The 23,884-nt window shown below is 43.6% G+C and overlaps 1 protein-coding gene across 1 annotated transcript in view; it reads right to left on the minus strand.

The window, feature by feature from the left end:
- The window catches only part of LOC139388376 (doublecortin-like kinase 1a), a 276,508-nt gene that overhangs the window by 78,377 nt on the left and 174,247 nt on the right, over positions 1–23,884 (minus strand). Inside the window, exon 5 of the mRNA XM_071134993.1 lies at positions 19,375–19,488. Within this exon, the coding sequence (XP_070991094.1) occupies positions 19,375–19,488 (114 nt within the window). The remainder of the gene's footprint in view (positions 1–19,374; positions 19,489–23,884) is intronic.

The raw sequence follows: 23,884 nt of genomic DNA on the forward strand, positions 1-23,884 counted from the left end.
TTCTTTTTCAAGACCTCTGCAATCCGCCCTGGCATGCTGTCAATTAACTTCTGGGCCACATCCTGACTGATGGCAGCCCATTCTTGCATAATCAATGCCTGGAGTTTTTCAGAATTTGTGGGTTTTTGTTTGTCCACCCGCCTCTTGAGGATTGACCACAAGTTTTCAATGGGATTAAGGTCTGGGGAGTTTCCTGGCCATGGACCCAAAATATCGATGTTTTGTTTCCTGAGCCACTTAGTTATCACTTCTGCCTTATGGCAAGGTGCTCCATCATGTTGGAAAAGGCATTGTTCATCACCAAACTGTTCCTGGATGGTTGGGAGAAGTTGCTCTCGGAGGATGTGTTGGTACAATTTTTTATTCATGGCTACGTTCTTAGGCAAAATTGTGAGTGAGCCCACTCCCTTGGCTGAGAAGCAAACCCACACATGAATGGTCTCAGCATGCTTTACTGTTGGCATGACACAGGACTGATGGTAGCGCTCACCTTGTCTTTTCCGGACAAGCTTTTTCTGGATACCCCAAACAATCGGAAAGGGGATTCATCAGAGAAAATGACTTTACCCCAGTCCTCAGCAGTCCAATCCCTGTACCTTTTGCAGAAAATAAGTCTGTCCCTGATGATTTTCCTGGAGAGAAGAGGCTTCTTTGCTGCCCTTCTTGACACCAGGCCATCCATCAAAAGTCTTCACCTCACTGCGTGCAGATGTACTCACAACCTGCCTGTTGCCATTCCTGAGCAAGCTCTATACTGGTGGTGCCCCGATCCCGCAGCTGAATCAACTTTAGGAGATGGTCCTGGCGCTTGCTGGACTTTCTTGGGCGCCCTGAAGCCTTCTTCACAACAATTTAACCGCTCTCCTTGAAGTTCTTGATGATCCGATAAATGGATGATTTAGGTGCAATCTTACTGGCAGCAATATCCCTGCCTGTGAAGTGATGTCTCCTTGCAGGTAACCATGGTTGGCAGAGGAAGAACAATGATTCCAAGCACCACCCTCCTTTTGAAGCTTCCAGTCTGTTATTCGAACTCAATCAGCATGACAGAGTGATCTCCAGCCTTGTCCTCGTCAAAACTCACACCTGTGTTAACGAGAGAATCACTGACATGATGTCAGCTGGTCCTTTTGTGGCAGGGCTGAAATACAGTGGAAATGTTTTTGGGGGGATTCAGTTCATTTGCATGGCAACGAGGGACTTTGCAATCAATTGCCTTTCATCTGATCACTCTTCATAACATAGCAAATTGCCATCATACAAACTGAGGCAGCAGACTTTGTGAAAATGTATATTTGTGTCATTCTCAAAACTTTTGGCCACGACTGTATGCTACAATTCTGTAAGTCTCAGTCACAAAATGACAGCTCCAATAAGCCTCATATGGTGAAGGCGAGACTTGTCGAATCATGATTTGTCGAATCATGATTATTTTGGAAGGTTTAGTCCATCGTTTGCGGGTCCTACGAGCTCCTTACTGAATCAATTGAACAAAATTAGTTGAAAGACTTCTTCTTTTGACTGAATGAGTTGAAAAGATCAGTCAGTAAACAGAGTCGAACTTTCCATCACAGAGAGAGAAGAGAGGGAGGGATAGAGAAAGATGAGAGATGGATAGAGAGATGAGAGAGGGAGAGAGTGAGATTATAGAGAGAAATAGAGAGACAAGATGAGAGAGAATGTGAGTCGATATCTCAGTATTAGTCTCCTCTTTTATTCTTTCCTCCTTTCCTTCTCTCCTCTTCTCTTCTCTCCCCTCCTCCTCTCTTCTCCTCCTCCTCTCCTCTCCTTCTCTCCTCTCTTCTTCCCTGATATCCTCTGCTTCTATCAGAAAGGTGAGTGATAAGACTTCACTCACAGCTCTACTGATAAACCATTTAACTGTGTATCACACCACATGGCCCTAGGGGAGGGAGGAAGAGAGAGAGAGACCCGTATTGATTACTTTCTTCAGTTGATCATTGCTATCTGATTAAACTGAAACAACCATGACACACACACACCATACAGAGGTCTCATCTGTGGTAGTGAGTGTGTCTGCTCACGCAAGAGGAGCCAGAGTCAGTGGGCACCAGGTGGGGTACACACACACACACACACACACACACACACACACACACACACACACGGTCCAGAGGGAAGGTGTCTATCTTTGTTTTGGCCTCCTCTCTTAGTCAATTCAGGTGGAAATGAAATATTGCAGATTAATATAGCCATTTAGGACACACTTGTATCCAGAATGACTTACAGTACAGTGGGTTGATCCATTTTTGTATTAGTATATGTGACCCCGGTGGGAATTGAACCCATGATCCTGGCGCTGCTAACTGAGCCACACTGGACCATTATAAGTGATCCATTTAGAATGTTGCATTCATTGATAGAATTCCGCTTTTTCCATTGTCTCTCAGAATTCTGTTCCATTCCATTGTCTCTCAAAATTCTGTTCCATTCCATTGTCTCTCAGAATTCTGTTCCATTCCATTGTCTCTCAGAATTCTGTTCCATTCCATAGGTACTAATGGTACAGTTCTAGGCCTCCTGGGACTCTAGAACTGGGTTTACAGCCACATTAAAATGGAACTGACAGCGTTGTAGCAGTGTGAAATGTTATTAATATCTGTTCATATACACCCCCAGGAAGGGACATTACATTTTCTTTGACATTTTCTGACAAGCGAGCACTTAGATATGGTCATTTTCACATTTTAATAAATTCACAGAATGTTTGGGAATGAAGTATAGTAAGGCATTTGTGAAAATGTACACCCATCCTCTGAACCACAGAGAGACATGGAGGAAGTCTGGGGGTACATGATGCATTGTGGGTGTAATTCAGCAGTTCTGAAGATGCTGTACGATGACCCACAAATGCACACTCGCACACGTGCATGCACACAGAGATAGAGAGAGAGAGATGGAGAGAGAAGAAGGGAGGGAGAGGGAAGGTCAGAAATTGAGAGATGGAGGGAGAGGGGAGGAGGGACAGAAAGAGGTAGAGACTGTGGGTGTATATAGGATTGCATTAAATTAATCTGTTTAAAAAATACCATCAGTGTTAAAAGGTTGTTTTTCCAGCCTGAATGTTTGAATATAACCCTCTAAGTCTGTTCTCTCCACGTAGAGAGAACACAAGGGCAGGTATACAGCACATAAACTATTCCAGTTATAGGATGCATTTCAGTCCAGTACCACAGCAGCTATTTCAGTCTCCAACTTTAGACAGCAACAGATGTCTACGGAACACCGAACCTGAGAATGTTTAAACCAATTCACTATAGAAACTGAGAATGTTATACTGATTAACTCAGACCCTGAGAAATGAACATCGGACATAATATAGACCGTGAGAATGGCACCCAGACTGATATAGACCCTGAGAATGGAACCCAGGCTGAAATAGAACCTGAGAATGGAACCCAGGCTGAAATAGAACCTGAGAATGGAACCTAGACTGATATAGGCAATGAGAATGGAACCCAGACTGATATAGAACCTGAAAATGGAACCCAGGCTGAAATAGAACCTGACAATGGAACCTAGGCTAATACAGAACCTGAGAATGGAACCTAGAATGATATAGAACCTGAGAATGGAACCTAGTCTGATAGAGAACCTGAGAATGGAACCTAGAATGATATAGAACCTGAGATTGGAACCTAGTCTGATACAGAACCTGAGAATGGAACAGAGAATGATATAGGAGATAAGAATGGAACCCAGAATGATATAGAACCTGAGAATGGAATCTAGGCTGATACAGAACCTGAGAATGGAACCCGGAATGATATAGAACATGAGAATGGAACCCAGACTGATATAGAACCTAAAAATGGAACCCAGGCTGAAATAGAACCTGACAATGGAACCTAGGCTAATACAGAACCTGAGAATGGAACCTATGCTGATTTAGAACCTGAGAATGGAACCTACACTGACATAGAACCTGAGAATAGAACCCCCACTGATATAGAACCTGAGAATGGAACCGAGACTGACATAGAACCTGAGAATGGAACCCAGGCTAATATAGAACCTGAGAATGGAACCCAGACTGATATAGAACCCGAGAATGGAACCCAGACTGATGTAGAACCTGAGAATGGAACCCAGACTGATATAGAACCCGAGAATGGAACCCAGACTGATATAGAACCTGAGAATGGAACCCAGACTGATATAGAACCTGAGAATGGAACCCAGACTGATAGTAGCTATAGTAGTTTTAAGGGTAACATAAAGTAACTGGTGTAAACTTATCGTTCAATTTATCGTCTTTCTGATAATTCAGTCAATTTATCATGATATGTGACTTGATCAGGGAAACTAGGCGTATGTCGCACATCACAACTTCACAGGAGATGCATTTGAATGCAACCATTTATATTTTTATCAAAATGCATTTTTTGGGCAGAAATTCCTTCTGGAACATGTGAACTTTCATATGCCTGAATATCAAACTTGTATGCCATCTGTAAATAGGGATACAATTGTGAAATTACGAGCCTAGTTGGTTTAGCCACAAAAAAAGACAGGAACCTTCCTGCTAGTCATGATAGGCTGAGATAATGGATGGGCTGGACATGCCGGGAGATGAGTTCGGATTGGTCTACCATGTAGTACGCCATTGTCTATAAAATGAACTGCTCAGTATGTGTAGATAATCCTTGCTACTGCAGCTTTTTTTAAAGATATCACAAAGAACTGCAAAAGTGTTGCTACTGCTCTCCTCTTTCTGGAGGACGATCGTGCCATGTTGACTCTCTCTTACTCTGAGAAAATGAATCAGACGATGAGGAAATCACTGATTTAGGTCAAAACGTTTTCATTGAACCAGCCTTCTGAAACGGCGATCAATAGTGTTGTTGTCACGGAAGAAGTTGACAGAGTTTTGAAATCAGTGAAATGACCAGCGGAAGCAGAGTATTTTATTTGTTACCTTTATGTAACTAGGCAAGTCAGTTAAGAACTAATTCTTATTTTCAATGACGGCCTAGGAACAGTGGGTTAACTGCCTGTTCAGGGGCAGAACAACAGATTTGTACCTTGTCAGCTGCGGGATTTGAACTTGCAACCATTCTGGTTACTAGTCCAACGCTCTAACCACTAGGCTACCCAGTATGATAGCTAAGGAGATGGAGAAAATTCTGGCATTGGATTGCAAATATGCAGAGGGAATCGAAACGAGAACACACAGAAGAAGGCTGTTGTATAAAACACCTGTCTCTGGATTACATCTTCAAACTAAGGGAAACCATGGTGACAGAGAGGGAGAAGTGTTCATGCATGTATAAGGGTAAGAGAGTCTAGATAGCTACATTTTCACATATTACAAGTTTCAAATTTTGCCAAATTTTGCGCGCTAAATAGCGTTTCAATCGGTGACGTCACTTGCTCTGAGACCTTGAAGTAGTAGGAGATGATTGTGGACTTCAGGAAACAGCAGAGGGAACACCCCCCTATCCACATCGATGGAACAGTAGTGGAGAGGGTAGTAAGTTTTAAGTTCCTCGGCATACACATCACAGACAAACTGAATTGGTCCACTCACACAGACAGTATCGTGAAGAAGGCGCAGCAGCGCCTCTTCAACCTCAGGAGGCTGAAGAAATTTGGCTTGTCACCAAAAGCACTCACAAACTTCTACAGATGCACAATCGAGAGCATCCTGGCGGGCTGTATCACCGCCTGGTACGGCAACTTCTCCGCCCTCAACCGTAAGGCTCTCCAGAGGGTAGTGAGGTCTGCACAACGCATCACCGGGGGCAAACTACCTGCCCTCCAGGACACCTACACCACCCGATGTTACAGGAAGGCCATAAAGATCATCAAGGACAACAACCACCCGAGCCACTGCATGTTCACCCCGCTATCATCCAGAAGGCGAGGTCAGTACAGGTGCACCAAAGCTGGGACCGAGAGACTGAAAAACAGCTTCTATCTCAAGGCCATCAGACTGTTAAACAGCCATCACTAACATTGAGTGGCTGCTGCCAACACACTGACTCAACTCCAGCCACTTTAATAATGGGAATTGATGGGAAATGATGTAAAATATATCACTAGCCACTTTAAACAATGCTACCTAATATAATGTTTACATACCCTACATTATTCATCTCATATGTATACGTATATTCTGTACTCTATATCATCTACTGCATCCTTATGTAATACATGTATCACTAGCCACTTTAACTATGCCACTTTGTTTACATACTCATCTCATATGTATATACTGTACTCGATACCATCTACTGTATCTTGCCTATGCTGCTCTGTACCATCACTCATCCATATATCTTTATGTACATATTATTTATCCCCTTACACTGTGTATAAGACAGTAGTTTTGGAATTGTTAGTTAGATCACTTGTTGGTTATTACTGCACTGTCGGAACTAGAAGCACAAGCATTTCGCTACACTCACATTAACATCTGCTAACCATGTGTATGTGACAAATAAAATTTGATTTGATTTGATTTTAGTAGTTCCCCTTGCTCTGCAAGGGCCGCGGCTTTTGTGGAGCGATGGGTAATGATGCTTCGTGGGTGACTGTTGTTGATGTGTGCAGAGGGTCCCTGGTTCGTGCCCGGGTATGGGCAAGGGGACAGTCTAAAGTTATACTGTTACATTAATGCATACTGTTAGCTAGCTAACGTTAGCTGGCTGGCTGGCTCGCTAATGTTACGTGTATGATCTGTGTAGTAATATTATTCTAAGAAAGCCATTTGCATTGCTAGTTAGAGCCCTATGTTAGCTGGCTAGCTAACATTGAACCGAGTTGGTTAGCTTTAGTTACCTGCAGATTTATGCATGGTAGTAACATTATGACTGGTGCATGTGACAAATAAACTTTTATTTAATTTGATATAGTGTGTTCTTATAAGAGACGGTAATGTGAAGAACAACATGACCTGCACCCAAGTCAAATTAAGATATAAAATGAGGCCAACGAGAAAGTGTCCAAGTTCTCAAATTCTCCGGTAGAATGCCCTGCTTTTAATTCATCAAATTCACAACCATAAACTATTTTCTGTAAATAGCTTCCCACTCACCTGTAAATTAATGATCTTGTTGTGAGTTTACTTTCATGTAATAATGAATAAAAAATGTGCTAAATTTAAGATGTTGTCAGCTATGATACTGTACAGTAATTATATGAACTGGCTAGCCAGCTAACTTAACTTAATCCTAGCTAGCTAACGAACAAGCTAGAAACTAAACAAAACGTTGCTTAGAAAGTTGATTTTAGATGCCTGTTTTACTATATTGACACTTACTAAATACATGTATATATTGATGGGTTTATTGGTGTTAAAATCCACCTATTTTGGACCACCAGGCTGCTAATGTCATGCCGTTTTTGGGATTATACTTTTTCATAACGACAACAACAAGTTTGATGTCAGACGTCAATAGAATGTTCATGATGTCACTACGACAACTGTCTACAGACATGTCGATAGTATAAACCTTTAGTCATGAAATCTTTGGTTGTTTAGTTCACTACTGTACTCACTCTGTTTAGCACATGGCCTCACATGTGAATCCTTAAAGAGATGGGTGGGGATAAGGCTTAAGAGGGTGTGAACGATGCTGGGTGTAGACAAAGAAGAGCTCTCCAGTAGGTGTACCAAAACATTCAAGGACCATTTTCTCAAAAGTGGGGTTACAAGTTTATCGCCTTTCAAAGAGCAATTACTTTCCCATTGTTCCTCAACTGTATATATAGATATACAATTTTCTAGCTTGGAGTCTCCACTTTTATTCAATGTAAAAAACACAATTTCAAATGTTGCTACATAAGACTGAATCAAGCTGGTCGGTCACATATAGATTTTAGTCCATTTTGCCTAGCTCTAACCCAGACAGACAAAACCTCAGCATGGAACCCAGACAGTTCGTAGAACCTGTTAACATCCTGCCTGTCTGACACCAATCAGAAAGCAGTACCATCATCTCAGTGTTCCGCCAGACTGCTAAACAGGAAACCAGCTCCATATATGGTTGTCGCGATTGTCTCCACATTATCTCTCTGCTCCGCGTTTCCACAGCAACCAGGTCTCACTCTCACGTGCATGCACGCACACACACACACACTCCGACTCCCGAACAGACGGCTCTTCTAAAACAGTTTGATCCAATCATATTTCAAATGATGACTCGCTCCCTGAACTATGTAAATCAGCAAAACATATCTAGCCTTCACAGAACCTATTCACTTGCTATGTCCATCTAGACTTCACAGAACCTATTCACCTGCTATGTCCATCTAGACTTCACAGAACCTATTCACTTGCAATGTCCATCTAGACTTCACAGAACCTATTCACCTGCTATGTCCATATAGACTTCACAGAACCTATTCACCTGCTATGTCCATCTAGACTTCACAGAACCTATTCACCTGCTATGTCCATCTAGACTTCACAGAAACTATTCACCTGCTATGTCCATCTCTGTGTCACACCCCCCCCCCCCCCACTCTCTGTCTCTCTGTGTTTCTCCCCCCCACTTTCTGTTTACCCCCTGCACTCTGTCTATCTGTCTCTCCCCCCTCTCTTTCCCCCAACTCTCTTTTTGTCTCTCTCTCCCCCAACTCTCTGTCTGTCTCTCTCTCCCCCCCACACTCTCTCTCCCCCCACTCTATGTCTATCTGTCTCTCTCTCCCCCCTCTCTTTCTCCCCTACTCTATGTCTGTCTGTCTGTCTGTCTGTCTGTCTGTCTGTCTGTCTGTCTGTCTCTCCCCCCCACACTCTCTCTTTCCCCCCACTCTCTTTCTGTCTCTCTCTCTCCCCTCTCTCTCCCCCCACTCTCTGTCTGTCTCTCTCTCCCCCCACACTCTCTCTCTCCCCCCACTCTCTGTCTATCTGTCTCTCTCTCCCCCCTCTCTTTCTCCCCTACTCTATGTCTGTCTGTCTGTCTGTCTCTCTCTCTCCATCACTCTCCCCCACCCCCCCCACTCTCTCCCTCCCCCTGCTCTGTCTATCTGTCTCTCTCCCCCCACTTTCTCTCCCCCCACTATCTGTCTATCTTTCTCTCTCTCCCCCCTACTCTCTGTCTATCTATCTCTCCCCCCACTCTCTCTCTCTCTCCCACCTACTCTCTGTCTATCTGTCCCACCTCTCAGTCTCCCCCCAACTCTCTCGCTCCCTCCCACTCTTTGTCTATCTGTCTCTCTCTCCCCCACACTCTCTCTCTCTCCCCCACACTCTCTCTCCCCCACACTCTCTCTCCCCCCCAACTCTCTCTCTCCCCCCTACTTAATTCAATTCAATTCAAGGGGCTTTATTGGCATGGGAAACATGTGTTAACATTGCCAAAGCAAGTGAGGTAGATAATATACAAAAGAGAAATTAACAATAAAAATTAACAGTAAACATTACACATACAAAAGTTTCAAAACAATAAAGACATTACAAATGTCATATTACGTATATATACAGTGTTGCAAAGATGTCCAAATGTTCAAGGGTACACAAGGGAAAATAAATAAGCATAAATATGGGTTGTATTTACAATGGTGTTTGTTCTTCACAGGTTGCCCTTTTCTCGTGGCAACAGGTCACACATCTTGCTGCTGTGATGGCACACTGTGGAATTTCACCCAGTAGATATGGGAGTTTTTAAAAATTGGGTTTGTTTTCGAATTCTTTGTGGATCTGTGTAATCTGAGGGAAATATGTATCTCTAATATGATCATACATTGGACAGGAGGTTAGGAAGTGCAGCTCAGTTTCCAACTCATTTTGTGGGCAGTGTGCACATATCCTGTCTTCTTTTGAGAGCCATTCTTTTGAGAGCCTACGGCGGCCTTTCTCAATAGCAAGGCTATGCTCACTGAGTCTGTACATAGTCAAAGCTTTCCTTAGGTTTGGGTGAGTCACATTGGTCAGGTGTTCTGCCACTATGTACTCTCTGTTTAGGGCCAAATAGCATTCTAGTTTGCTCTGTTTTTTGTTACTTCTTTCCAATGTGTCAAGTAATTATCTTTTTGTTTTCTCATGATTTGATTGGATCTATTTGTGCTGCTGTCCTGGGGCTCTGTGGGGTGTATTTGTGAACAGAGCCCCAGGACCAGCTTGCTTAGGGGACTCTTCTCCAGGTTCATCTCTCTGTAGGTGATGGCTTTGTTATGGAAGGTTTGGGAATCACTTCCTTTTAGGTGGTTATAGAATTTAATGGCTCTTTTCTGGATTTTGATAATTAGTGGGTATCGGCCTAATTCTGCTCTGCATGCATTATTTGGTGTTCTATGTTGTACACGGAGGATATTTTTTGCAGAATTCTGCATGCAGAGTCTCAATTTGGTGTTTGTCCCATTTTGTGAAGTCTTGGTTGGTGAGCGGACCCCAGACTTCACAACCATAAAGGGCAATGAGCTCTATGACTGATTCAAGTATTTTTTGCCAGATCCTAATTGGTATGTTGAATTTTATGTTCCTTTTGATGGCATAGAATGCCCTTCTTGCCTTGTCTCTCAGATCGTTCACAGCTTTGTGGAAGTTACCTGTGGCACTGATGTTTAGACCACTTTCCATCTATTTCTATAGCAGACCCTCATGCCAAATTGAGTCAAAAGCTTTTTTGAAATCAACAAAGCATGAGAAGACTTTGTTTTGGTTTGTTTGGTTGTCAATTAGGGTGTGCAGGGTGAATACATGGTCTGTTGTACGGTAATTTGGTAAAAGGCCAATTTGACATTTCCTCAGAACTTTGTTTTCATTGAGGAAATATATGAGTCTGCTGTTAATGATAATGCAGAGGATTTTCCCAAGGTTACTGTTGACGCATATTCCACGGTAGTTATTGGGGTCCAATTTGTCTCCACTTTTGTGGATTGGGGTGATCAGTCCTTGGTTCCAAATATTGGGGAAGATGCCAGAGCTAAGGATGATGTTAAAGAGTTTTAGTATAGCCAATTGGAATTTGTTGTCTGTATATTTGATCATTTCATTAAGAATACCATCAACACCACAGGCCTTTTTGGGTTGGAGGGTTTTTATTTTGTCCTGGAACTCATTCAATGTAAATTGGAGAATCCAGTGGGTTCTGGTAGTCTTTTTAATAACTGATTCTAAGATCTGTATTTGATGCTGTATATGTTTTTGCTGTTCTTTGTTATAGGGCCAAAAAGATTGGAGAAGTGGTTTACCCATACATCTCCATTTTGGATAGATAACTCTTTGTGTTGTTGTTTGTTTAGTGTTTTCCCATTTTCCCAGAAGTGGTTAGAGTCTATGGATTCTTCAATTGCATTGAACGGATTCCTGACGTGCTGTTCCTTCTTTTTCCGTAGTATATTTCTGTATTGTTTTAGTGATTCACCATAGTGAAGGCGTAGACTCAGGTTTTCTGTGTCTCTATGTTTTTGGTAGGACAGGTTTCTCTATTTCTTTCTTAGATTTTTGCATTCTTCATCAAACCATTTGTCATTGTTGTTCATTTTCTTCGATTTTCTATTTGAGATTTTTCGATTTGATATCGAAGCTGAGAGGTCAAATATACTGTTGAGATTTTCTACTGACAAGTTTACACCTTCACTATTACAGTGGAACGTTTTACCCAGGAAATTGTCTAAAACGGATTGAATTTGTTGTTGCCTAATTGTTTTTTGGTAGGTTTCCAAACTGCATTCCTTCCATCTATAGCATTTCTTAATGTTACTCAGTTCCTTTGGCTTTGATGCCTCATGATTGAGTATTGCTCTGTTTAAGTAGACTGTGATTTTGCTGTGGTCTGATAGGGGTGTCAGTGGGCTGACTGTGAATGCTCTGAGAGACTCTGGGTTGAGGTCAGTGATAAAGTAGTCTACAGTACTACTGCCAAGAGATGAGCTATAGGTGTACCTACCATAGGAGTCCCCTCGTAGCCTACCATTGACTATGTACATACCCAGGATGTAACAGAGCTGTAGGTGTACCTACCATAGGAGTCCCCTCGAAGCCTACCGTTGACTATGTACATACCCAGGATGTAACAGAGCTGTAGGTGGACCTACCATAGGAGTCCCCTCGAAGCCTACCGTTGACTATGTACATACCCAGCGTGTAACAGAGCTGCAGGAGTTGTGACCCGTTTTTGTTGGTTATGTTGTCATAGTTGTGCCTAGGGGGGCATATGTGGGAGGGAATGCTGTCACCTGCAGGCAGGTGTTTGTCCCCCTGTGTGCTGAGGGTATCAGGTTCTTGTTCGGTTCTGGCATTTAGGTCGCCACAGACTAGTACATGTCTATCTGTCTCTCTCTCTCCCCCCCACCCTCTGTCTCCCCGGCACTCTCTCTCTCCCCCCCACTCTCTGTCTCCCCCCCACTCTCTGTCTCCCCCCCACTCTCTGTCTCCCCCCACTCTCTGCCCCCCCCCCCCCCACTCTCTGTCTATCTGTCTCTCTCTCTCCCCCCACTCTCTCTCTCCCCCCCACTCTCTCTCTCCCCCCACTCTCTGCCCCCCCCCCCCCACTCTCTCTCCCCCCTACTCTCTGTCTATCTGTCTCTCTCTCTCTGTCTTTTGTTTGTATTATTTTGTATTGTTAGGTATTACTGCACTGTTGGAGATAGAAACATAAGCATTTCACTGCACCTGCGATAACATCTATCTCCATTTCTTTCTCTCCCTCTCTCTCCCCCTCTCGCTCTAGCTTTTCTCTCTCATCTAAACAATAGGTCAAACCAATAAGCATTTCAGAGAAAATAGTCATCATACAGGAAAAAGATATTTACTTTATAATTGTATATTTTATATTGGGTGTGATGCAATATGTATGATAGCGAAGCAACTACACATGCATTAACACAGATCAGCACGCACATAAACAAACAAATGCACAAACATGTAAACACACACACACAGGCACACTCGCCACACACACACACACACACACACACACACACACACACACACACACACACACACACACACACACACACACACACACACACACACACACACACACACACACACACACACACACACACACGCGAACACTACTGTCTGAATGACCCAACCCTATGCCAGGAACAGACTGCTGTAACCCAACCCTGTGCCAGGTACAGACTGTTGTAGACCAACCCTATGCCAGGTACAGACTGCTGTAACCCAACCCTATGCCAGAAACAGACTGTTGTAGACCAACCCTATGCCAGGTACAGACTGTTGTAACTGTTGTAGACCAACCCTATGCCAGGAACAGACTGTTGTAGACCAACCCTGTGCCAGGTACAGACTGTTGTGGACCAACCCTATGCCAGGTACAGACTGTTGTGGACCAACCCTATGCCAGGTACAGACTGCTGTAGACCAACCCTATGCCAGGTACAGACTGCTGTAGACCAATCCTATGCCAGGTACAGACTGCTGTAGACCAACCCTATGCCAGGTACAGACTGTTGTGGACCAACCCTATGCCAGGTACAGACTGCTGTAGACCAACCCTATGCCAGGAACAGACTGTTGTAGACCAACCCTATGCCAGGAACAGACTGTTGTAAACCAACCCTATGCCAGGAACAGACTGTTGTGGACCAACCATATGCCAGGTACAGACTGCTACTTTGTGAGAATCTGCAGGATTGAGTCACCAACCCACTCCCTCCCTCTCTACCCTCTTTCCCTCTTATCCTCACTCCCTCCCTCCCTCTCTGTCCCACACTCTCTCCCTCTCCCCCTCGCTCCCCCTTGATCCGTCTCTCATTCCCTCTTTCGCTCTCAATTTGAATTCATGTTTGCACTGGTAGACACACACACGCACACACGCACGCACACACACGCACGCACACGCACACGCACACACGCACACGCACACGCACACGCACACACACAGTGCCAGACAGTTCTTCATGCAGTTCATCAGCTGCAGTGTTGACTCAGACACAGAGGAGAAAGTCATCACGGCGTCATCTCAAATGGCACCCCATTCCCTTTGTAGTGCACTACTATGTACGAGGGTCCATAGGGCCCTAGGCAAACGTTAGTGCACTACTATGGACGAGGGTCCATAGGGCCCTGGGCAAACGTTAGTGCACTACTATGGACGAGTGTCCATAGGGCCCTAGGCAAACGTTTGTGCACTACAAAAACGGAATAGTCTGTCGTTTGGGACACAGTTGATCCCTAGCATGAACACTAATACATGAATAAACACAACCTCCTTCCTAGGTCTGTCAGGGCACCTTCATAAAAACAAATACTGAAGTATTACTACACAAAACCTATTGGTGCAGTAGTGACTATGTAGAGACTTGGGAGGGATTGTGAGGTGAATGTGTAGTTTATGCTCTACTCAAGACACACAAGTAGAGGTGTTATAGTGTTCAGTAGGAAAACAGTACTGTTTCCTGTAGTAATCAGGTAGAGATTTTGAAACAGCTAACATCAACTAACTGCTTCCTGTTTTGTCTTCTTCGGTGGTCGCGAAGAGCCGGTGTTGTAAAGCGGTAGTGTTTTGACTACTTATTTACGAGCAACATCAAGTAGTCAAAACACTACAGCTTAACTACACCGGCTTTTATGCGACCACAGAAGAAGACAAAACAGGAAGCGGTTGGTTGTTGTTAGCTAGCTACTGTTTTTAACAATCCCGGATGTAAATCATATTTTATCCTTCACCATCCCGTCGTTCATTACTTTTTTAATAACTTTCCTTTTTTGCTTTATAAATACTTTCATGTCGTTGTTTAGCCATTTGTTTAACTTTTTACCACATAAAAAACATTTGCTAGTCAAAACAGTCTTAGCCATTAGCCATTGAGTGTAGCCTGCTAGCCCCATTGAAATGTAGTTATATAACCTCTGTTTTTGGCATACTAATAAGTATGTGTGTTTGTGTAACGGCTGTGAAACGGCTAGCTTAGTTAGCGGTGGTGCGCGCTAAATAGCGTTTCAATCGGTGACGTCACTTGCTCTGAGACCTTGAAGTAGTGGTTCCCCTTTGCTCTGCAAGGGCCGCGGCTTTTGTGGAGCGATGGGTAACGATGCTTCGTGGGTGACTGTTGTTGATGTGTGCAGAGGGTCCCTGGTTCGCACCCAGGTCGGGGCGAGGGGACGGGCGTAAAGTCTATACTGTTACATTTGTATGCAAATGTACAGTATGTTCATATTGGTATACCTACCCATTCCGCTTACCTCGTTTGACCTGTTGCCAAGGAAACCAAGGAGACCCTCGACATAAGAAGACGGGAGGTCATTGTTGGTAAGATTAATATTGTTTCTGAAATTTTTTTCTGTGTCGTCTTAGTTGATCTCTGTTAGCTGATAATGGCTTGAGGAGGCATACAGCAGTAATGAGTAGTCATTGTCTCGTAATTAGTGCTGAGCGATTAACCAAAATATATATATATTATTTTAAACAACTAATTGACTGATGATATTGGTTCAATTAGTTCATTTTTTTTTCTCTGAGCTTAATGAGCACATTGCACAGTTTCTCTAGAGATAAATCAGATCCAACCTGAACTGTGCCATGTAGTAGGGAGTTGTAGTTTCTCTAGAGATACATCAGATCCAACCTGAACTGTGCCATGTAGTAGGGAGTTGTAGTTTCTCTAGAGATACATCAGATCCAACCTGAACTGTGCCATGTAGTAGGGAGTTGTAGTTTCCAACAGGCCAATATTCTACATAGTTTAGCACAATAAACGTGGTAATTAACTACAATGACCATAATCCATTGTGCATCATCTGTGTTTCTTTTATGCCTGCTATGGAAGAGACAAGAATGCACAATTGTGAGGGGATATAGAGAGCAGCTTTTGCTTAGCGACGTATCGTGATTATGGGATGATTTAGAGAGCAGTTGTTGCTTAGCGACGTATCATGATCATGGGGTGATCTAGAGAGCAGATGTTGCTTGGCGAGGTATCTCTACCTGAAAAATACATGATCTCAGTGATTGATAGTTGGTATTCAGCAGTCATAAAAGTAGGCCTTATTTACTTTGAAGAACTCCTAAAATAGTGATTTTGTCAGACAGCAGCTCTATAGAGACGAGATGATGACTTGGAATTAAATAATAGTCATCAAATAAAACTAATGTAATATAAACAACAACTGAAATATTGTATTAAAGTAAAGTAATGTGAATAAATGATGGTTAATAAGTGATAAGCAGTAATGGGCAGTCACTACCATCATGGGACTTTTATTACAGTCACTACCATCATGGGACTTTTATTACAGTCACTACCATCATGTCACTACCATCATGGGACTTTTATTACAGTCACTACCATCATGGGACTTTTATTACAGTCACTACCATCATGGGACTTTTATTGGGACTTTATTACAGTTTATGTTACCACAGTCACTACCATCATGGGACTTTTATTACAGTCACTACCATCATAGGACTTTATTACAGTCACTACCATCATGTCACTACCATCATGGGACTTTTATTACAGTCACTACCATCATGGGACTTTTATTACAGTCACTACCATCATGGGACTTTTATTACAGTCACTACCATCATGTCACTACCATCATGGGACTTTTATTACAGACACTACCATCATGGGACTTTTATTACAGTCACTACCATCATGGGACTTTTATTACAGTCACTACCATCATGGGACTTTCATTACAGTCACTACCATCATCATTACAGTCACTACCATCAGTCACTACCATCATGTCACTACCATCATGGGACTTTTATTACAGTCACTACCATCATGGGACTACCATTGGGACTTTTATTACATTCACCACCATCATGGGACAGTCACTACCATCATGGGACTTGTATTACAGTCACTACCATCATGGGACTTTTATTACAGACACTACCATCATGTCACTACCATCATGGGACTTTTATTACAGACACTACCATCATGGGACTTTTATTACAGTCACTACCATCATGTCACTACCATCATGGGACTTTTATTACAGACACTACCATCATGGGACTTTTATTACAGTCACTACCATCATGTCACTACCATCATGGGACTTTTATTACAGACACTACCATCATGGGACTTTTATTACAGTCACTACCATCATGTCACTACCATCATGGGACTTTTATTACAGTCACTACCATCATGGGACTTTTATTACAGTCACTACCATCATGGGCCTTTTATTACAGTCACTACCATCATGGGACTTTTATTACAGTCACTACCATCATGGGACTTTCATTACAGTCACCACCATCATGGGACTTTTATTACAGTCACTACCATCATGGGACTTTTATTACAGTCACTACCATCATGGGACTTTCATTACAGTCACCACCATCATGGGACTTTCATTACAGTCACCACCATCATGGGACTTTTATTACAGTCACCACCATCATGGGACTTTTATTACAGTCACTACCATCATGTCACTACCATCATGGGACTTTTATTACAGTCACTACCATCATGGGACTTTTATTACAGTCACTACCATCATGGGACTTTTATTACAGTCACCACCATCATGGGACTTTTATTACAGTCACTACCATCATGTCACTACCATCATGGGACTTTTATTACAGACACTACCATCATGGGACTTTTATTACAGTCACTACCATCATGTCACTACCATCATGGGACTTTTATTACAGTCACTACCATCATGGGACTTTTATTACAGACACTACCATCATGGGACTTTTATTACAGTCACTACCATCATGGGACTTTTATTACAGTCACTACCATCATGTCACTACTATCATGGGACTTTTATTACAGTCACTACCATCATGGGACTTTTATTATTTGTTTTATTTTTGTGTTACAGCATTCAAACCCAAATAATTGAAACCGAAAAGTAAAACAGTGATTACATTTCTTTATAATCGAACTGAAACCGAACCAAAGTCAAAAAGCACTAATCGCTCAACACAACTAGTAATTCAATAGTGAACATGTAGGAATTGTAGGTATGTGTCGATTTTAAGTAGTAGATACCCAAAAGCTCAGTTGTTGGCCTCCCGAGTGGCGCAGCGGTCTAAGGCACTGCATCTCAGCACTAGAGGCATCACTACAGACACCTTGGTTTGATTCCAGGCTGTATCACAGCGGTTTAAGGCACTGCATCTCAGCACTAGAGGCATCACTACAGACACCCTGGTTTGATTCCAGGCTGTATCACAACCGGCTGTGATTGGGAGTCCTATAGGGTGCCACCCAACTGGCTAAGCGTCGTCCGGGTTTGGCCGGGGTAGGCCGTCATTGTAAATAAGAATTTGTTCTTAACTGACTTGCCTAGTTAAATAAAGTTTAAAAAAAACACAGTTGTCAATAAGGGAGAATGATGTACTGATTTGAGTAGGAAATATGTCATGTTAACCAGTAATGAAACATGCCAATTTATCACTCATGACAAAATACTACATAAATCACTACAGGTTTACTACACATCTCAATAGCAATCCATTACAAAAACCAGTCGGTTTGGTGCAGTAATTCAACAGTACTTTTTCATGAGTGCAGAACATGTATAATCCCCCCCCCCCACCCCACCCACACACACACACACACACACACACACACACACACACACACACACACACACACACACATTTTACTATCCTGTGGGGACCAAACAATTCCCTAACCCCTAAATTTAACCCTTAACCTAACCTTAATCCTCACCTTAATCCCAAAGACCAAACCTAAACTTAACCCTAAACCTAACCTTAAACCTAACCCTAATTGCAACCCTAACCCTAAACCTAAACCTTAATTAAGCCTAAAAAAGCCTTTTTCCTTGTGGGGACTGGCAAAAATGTAAGTGTGTATTTGTCCTTGTGAGAAATCCTCATAGTGACAAGCACACACCTACAGGCATACACACACCTACAGGCATAAACACACCTACAGGCATACACACATCTACAGGATCCAGGCACACATAAACACACAAATACTCAAACACACATTCATAAACACACACATTGATAAACAAACAAATTCATAAACAAACACATTCATAAACAAACACATTGTTTAAATAAACACATTCATAAACAAACACATTGTTTAAATAAACACATTCATAAACAAACACATTGTTTAAATAAACACATTCAAAAACAATCTCACTCATCCACACTAACACTAACACACACTATCTAGCCTAAAGCGCGTGGCCCCAGAGGTCAGAACATGTTAAGGTTCATCTCGGTTCAGTTGGACAGAAAGAATCCGACAGGACTAAGTCTCTTGCCCTGTCGTTTGACAGAAGTGTTTACAGCATAAACAACAACAATAAAGAAACACGAGGGCGTGTGTGTGTGTGTGTGTGTGTGTGTGTGTGTGTGTGTGTGTGTGTGTGTGTGTGTGTGTGTGTGTGTGTGTGTGTGTGTGTGTGTGTGTGTGTGTGTGTGTGTTTCTGTGTTGCAGTCTTACCGGAGCCTGCGGGGGACATTCTGCGTTTGGACAGGCCCACGGAGCGAGGAGAACCACGGTTGGTCAGAGGAGCGGACATTTTTCCATAGGCCATTGACTTCATCACACGACACTCTGAAACAACAGAAGATTTTTTTTTTTATGATTAAGACACTGTTTTAGTTATGCTTAGGAGCCTTGCTCAATGACACAACGGCAGTAGGTGGCATCCCTCCAACTGCTAGCAAACACAGTTCATCATCTAATATGTGATTCCCCCACCAGACCTGGGATTAGAACAACTCTCTGGTCCCTGGTCTGTCTCTATAACAACTCTCTGGTCCCTGGTCTGTCTCTAACAACTCTCTGGTCCCTGGTCTGTCTCTATAACAACTCTCTGGTCCCTGGTCTGTCTCTATAACAACTCTCTGGTCCCTGGTCTGTCTCTATAACAACTCTCTGGTCCCTGGTCTGTCTCTAACAACTCTCTGTTCCCTGGTCTGTCTCTCTAACAACTCTCTGGTCCCTGGTCTGTCTCTCTAACAACTCTCTGGTCCCTGGTCTGTCTCTCTAACAACTCTCTGGTCCCTGGTCTGTCTCTCTAACAACTCTCTGGTCCCTGGTCTGTCTCTAACAACTCTCTGGTCCCTGGTCTGTCTCTCTAACAACTCTCTGGTCCCTGGTCTGTCTCTATAACAACTCTCTGGTCCCTGGTCTGTCTCTCTAACAACTCTCCGGTCCCTGGTCTGTCTCTCTAACAACTCTCTGGTCCCTGGTCTGTCTCTCTAACAAATCTCTGGTCCCTGGTCTGCCTCTAACAACTCTCTGGTCCCTGGTCTGCCTCTAACAACTCTCTGGTCCCTGGTCTGTCTCTCTAACAACTCTCTGGTCCCTGGTCTGTCTCTAACAACTCTCTGGTCCCTGGTCTGTCTCTAACAACTCTCTGGTCCCTGGTCTGTCTCTCTAACAACTCTCTGGTCCCCGGTCTGCCTCTAACAACTCTCTGGTCCCTGGTCTGTCTTTCTAACAACTCTCTGGTCCCTTGTCTGTCTCTCTAACAACTCTCTGGTCCCTGATCTGTGTCTAACAACTCTCTGGTCCCTGGTCTGTCCCTCTGGTCTGCCTCTAACAACTCTCTGGTCCCTGGTCTGTCTCTCTAACAACTCTCTGGTCCTGGTCTGTTTCTCTAACAACTCTCTGGCTGTCTCTCTAACAACTCTCTGGTCCCTCTAACAACTCTCTGGTCCCTGGTCTGTGTCTAACAATTCTCTCCCTGGTCTGCCTCTAACAACTCTCTGGTCCCTGGTCTGTCTCTAACAACTCTCTGGTCCCTGGTCTGTCTCTAACAACTATCTGGTCCCTGGTCTGTCTCTCCAACAACTCACTTGTTATTTGTTATTTAGTCCTGCCGTACATACCTACACGTACACTACGGTCAAAAGACGCAGGCCTCCTAATTGTCCCTACAATTTCTAAGCAAACAGCTGGAGGCAGGGCTTTCTCCTATAGAGCTCCATTTTTGTGGAATGGTCTGCCTACCCATGTGAGAGACGCAGACTCTGTCTCAACTTTTAAGTCTTTATTGAAGACTCATCTCTTCAGTAGTACCTTTGATTGAGTGTAGTCTGGCCCAGGAGTGTGAAGGTGAACAGAAAGACACTGGAGCGACGCACATTGCTATCTCTGCCTGGCCGGTTCCCCTCTCTCCACTGGGATTCTCTGCCTCTAACCCTATTACAGGGGCTGAGTCACTGGGTTGCTGGTGCTCTGCCATGTCGTCCCTAGGAGGGATGCGTCACTTGAGTGGGTTGAGTCACTGACGTGATCTTCCTGTCTGGGTTGGCGCCCCCCCATGGGTTGTGCCGTGGCGGAGATCTTTGTGGACTATACTCAGCCTTGTCTGAGGATGGTAAGTTGGTGGTTGAAGATATCCCTCTAGTGGTGTGGGGGCTGTGCTTTGGCAAAGTGGGTGGGGTTATATCCCGCCTGTTTCGGCCTGTCCGGGGTTATTGTCGGATAGGGCCACAGTGTCTCCCGACTCCTCCTGTCAGTAGTTTATGTGTCGGGGGCTAGGGTCAGTCTGTTTTTTATTCTGGAGTATTTCTCCTGTCTTATCGGGTGTCCTGTGTGAATTTAAGTATGCCCTCTCCAAATGTCTCTCTCTTTCTCTCTTTCTTTCTTTCTATCTCTCTTTTGAGGACCTGAGCCCAAGGACCATGACTCAGGACTACCTGGCCTGATGACTCCTTGCAGTCCAGTCCACCTGGCCGTGCTGCAGCTCCAGTTTCAACTGTTCTGCCTGCAGCTATGGAACCCTGACCTGTTCACCGGACGTGCTACTTGTCCCAGACCTGCTGTTTTCAACTCTCTAGAGACAGCAGGAGCGGTAGAGATACTCTGAATGATCAGCTATGAAAAGCCAACTGACATTTACTCCTGAGGTGCTGACTTGCACCCTCGACAACCACTGTGATTATTATTATCTGACCATGCTGGTTAGCTATGACAATTTTAACATCTTGGCCATGTCCTATTATAATCTCCACCCGGCACAGCCAGAAGAGGACTGGCCACCCCTCATAGCCTGGTTCCTCTCTAGGTGTCTTCCTAGGTTCTGGCCTTTTTAGGGAGTTTTTCCTAGTCACCGTACTTCTACACCTGCATTTCTTGTTGTTTGGGGTTTTAGGCTGGGTTTCTGTACAGCACTTTGTGACATCAGCTGATGTAAGAAGAGCTTTATAAATACATTTGATTGATTGATTTATCTGGTTCCTGGTCTGTCTCTCTCTCTAACAACTCTCTGGTCCCTGGTCTGTCTCTCTAAAGTCTAGGCCAGCGGTTCCCAAACTTTTCCACGAAGGTTCCCCTTACAGCATTCACGACACAAACTGTTCACAGCCCTCTTGTTGGTGGAGTTTGGAGGTTTGCAGGTTTAACGCTTATTTCCTGCCATTCTACACATTGTATCATGTGTTGCAAATAATTATTTTTCAGTTTTAAAGCAAATTTTCTTGCAATTCTAATGATTTTGCCATGTCTACTGTGCATTCATGTGATATATGAGTGTTTCAAACATTTCAACAAACTCTATGGGCTAAAAAAATCTAGCTACAAAACATTAGCCGACATGGGCTAGTTGATGTGTACATTTCTGACAAGATGTAAATAACTCTCAGTTATTAATCAGTTTAATCGCGTAATACTAATTACAGAGAATCTTTGATAAAAAACTATAAGTATTCATTTAATGATAGTAAAGACATGACCGTGACATGATGAGGAAAACCTACAACACAACAGCACCCAACAGTTTGTGAACCACTGCTGTAGGATAAGGAGGGAGACTTTTCATTCACAAGTTCATGAAACACATTTTGAATTCTTCCTAGAGTATGTGCGTGAGGTCGGGGTGAGCCTCGACCCCTAAAATTATGACATTAGAGTGTGTCAAAGTGATGACAGCATGTCAGAGAGAAGGTGCTAAATTAGGGAGATGGTGAGAGGTGGTAAGCTGTATGTGTGTGTGTGTGTGTGTGTGTGTGTGTGTGTGTGTGTGTGTGTGTGTGTGTGTGTGTGTGTGTGTGTGTGTGTGTGTGTGTGTGTGTGTGTGTGTGTGTGAGCGTGCGAGCGTGAGTAGCACAAACCACAAGCAGTATTTTAACCTAGAAGATAGCAGCTGTAAATGCTAGATTTTATTCTCTAATTTAAACACAGCATTAAGGGGTTTGACTGAATTGAGTCCATAGACCTTTGCAGAGAGTCGCCGGCATCATCAGCCACCAGGCACCAGTCTCCCCAAAATGGAGGGCAGTATGGCTTCGACTTCAACCATCTGACACTCCATTACAGCTCAAAGAGTCGCCCAGTCACTCAAATAAAATACACATTCCAAAGTCTCAGCCCGTAACCAGTCGCCCAGTTTGACTCAGTTCTTCTGCGCCGTCGATGCCATCTTGGCTCTGAGAGACTGGCCTTGGGCAGACTTCGTCGGTTCCAGTCTGTTCCAGTCGCCCCTTTGTTAAGCCAGACTACATTAGTTTAAAAGAAACTAGGACTTCAAGTGGCTCTGACTGATCCGTAGGAGGAGAAAAATCATTCTGATTAACTTAGACTTAATACCAATCCTCCTTCTCTCTCTCTCTATCTGTCCATCTCTGTCATCTGTTCCTGTATTTCATTCTGTCTTCCACTTAATTTACCCCCCCTTTCTATCTCACGTCCGGTCCATCTCTCTAGTCTGTCTCTCCTCCCTTAGAAACTGAGAGGAAACAGGGAGGGAAAAAAGCAATGCTGTGAAGATTGGAGGGAGGTGTGTACGCGAGAGACTGGTGGGACGAGTGTGTGTGTGTGTGTGTGTGTGTGTGTGTGTGTGTGTGTGTGTGTGTGTGTGTGTGTGTGTGTGAGAGAGAGAGAGAGAGAGAGAGAGATGAGGGGTTGGCAGAATGTTCTGTTCTACAGTTGGACACAGAGGAGAGCGGAGGAAGATATTCAATCCAATCTACAGGCACCTCTGAATTGAAACATTAAACTG

This window comes from Oncorhynchus clarkii, chromosome 29 (genome assembly GCF_045791955.1).
Source record: "Oncorhynchus clarkii lewisi isolate Uvic-CL-2024 chromosome 29, UVic_Ocla_1.0, whole genome shotgun sequence".
NCBI lineage: Eukaryota > Metazoa > Chordata > Actinopteri > Salmoniformes > Salmonidae > Oncorhynchus > Oncorhynchus clarkii.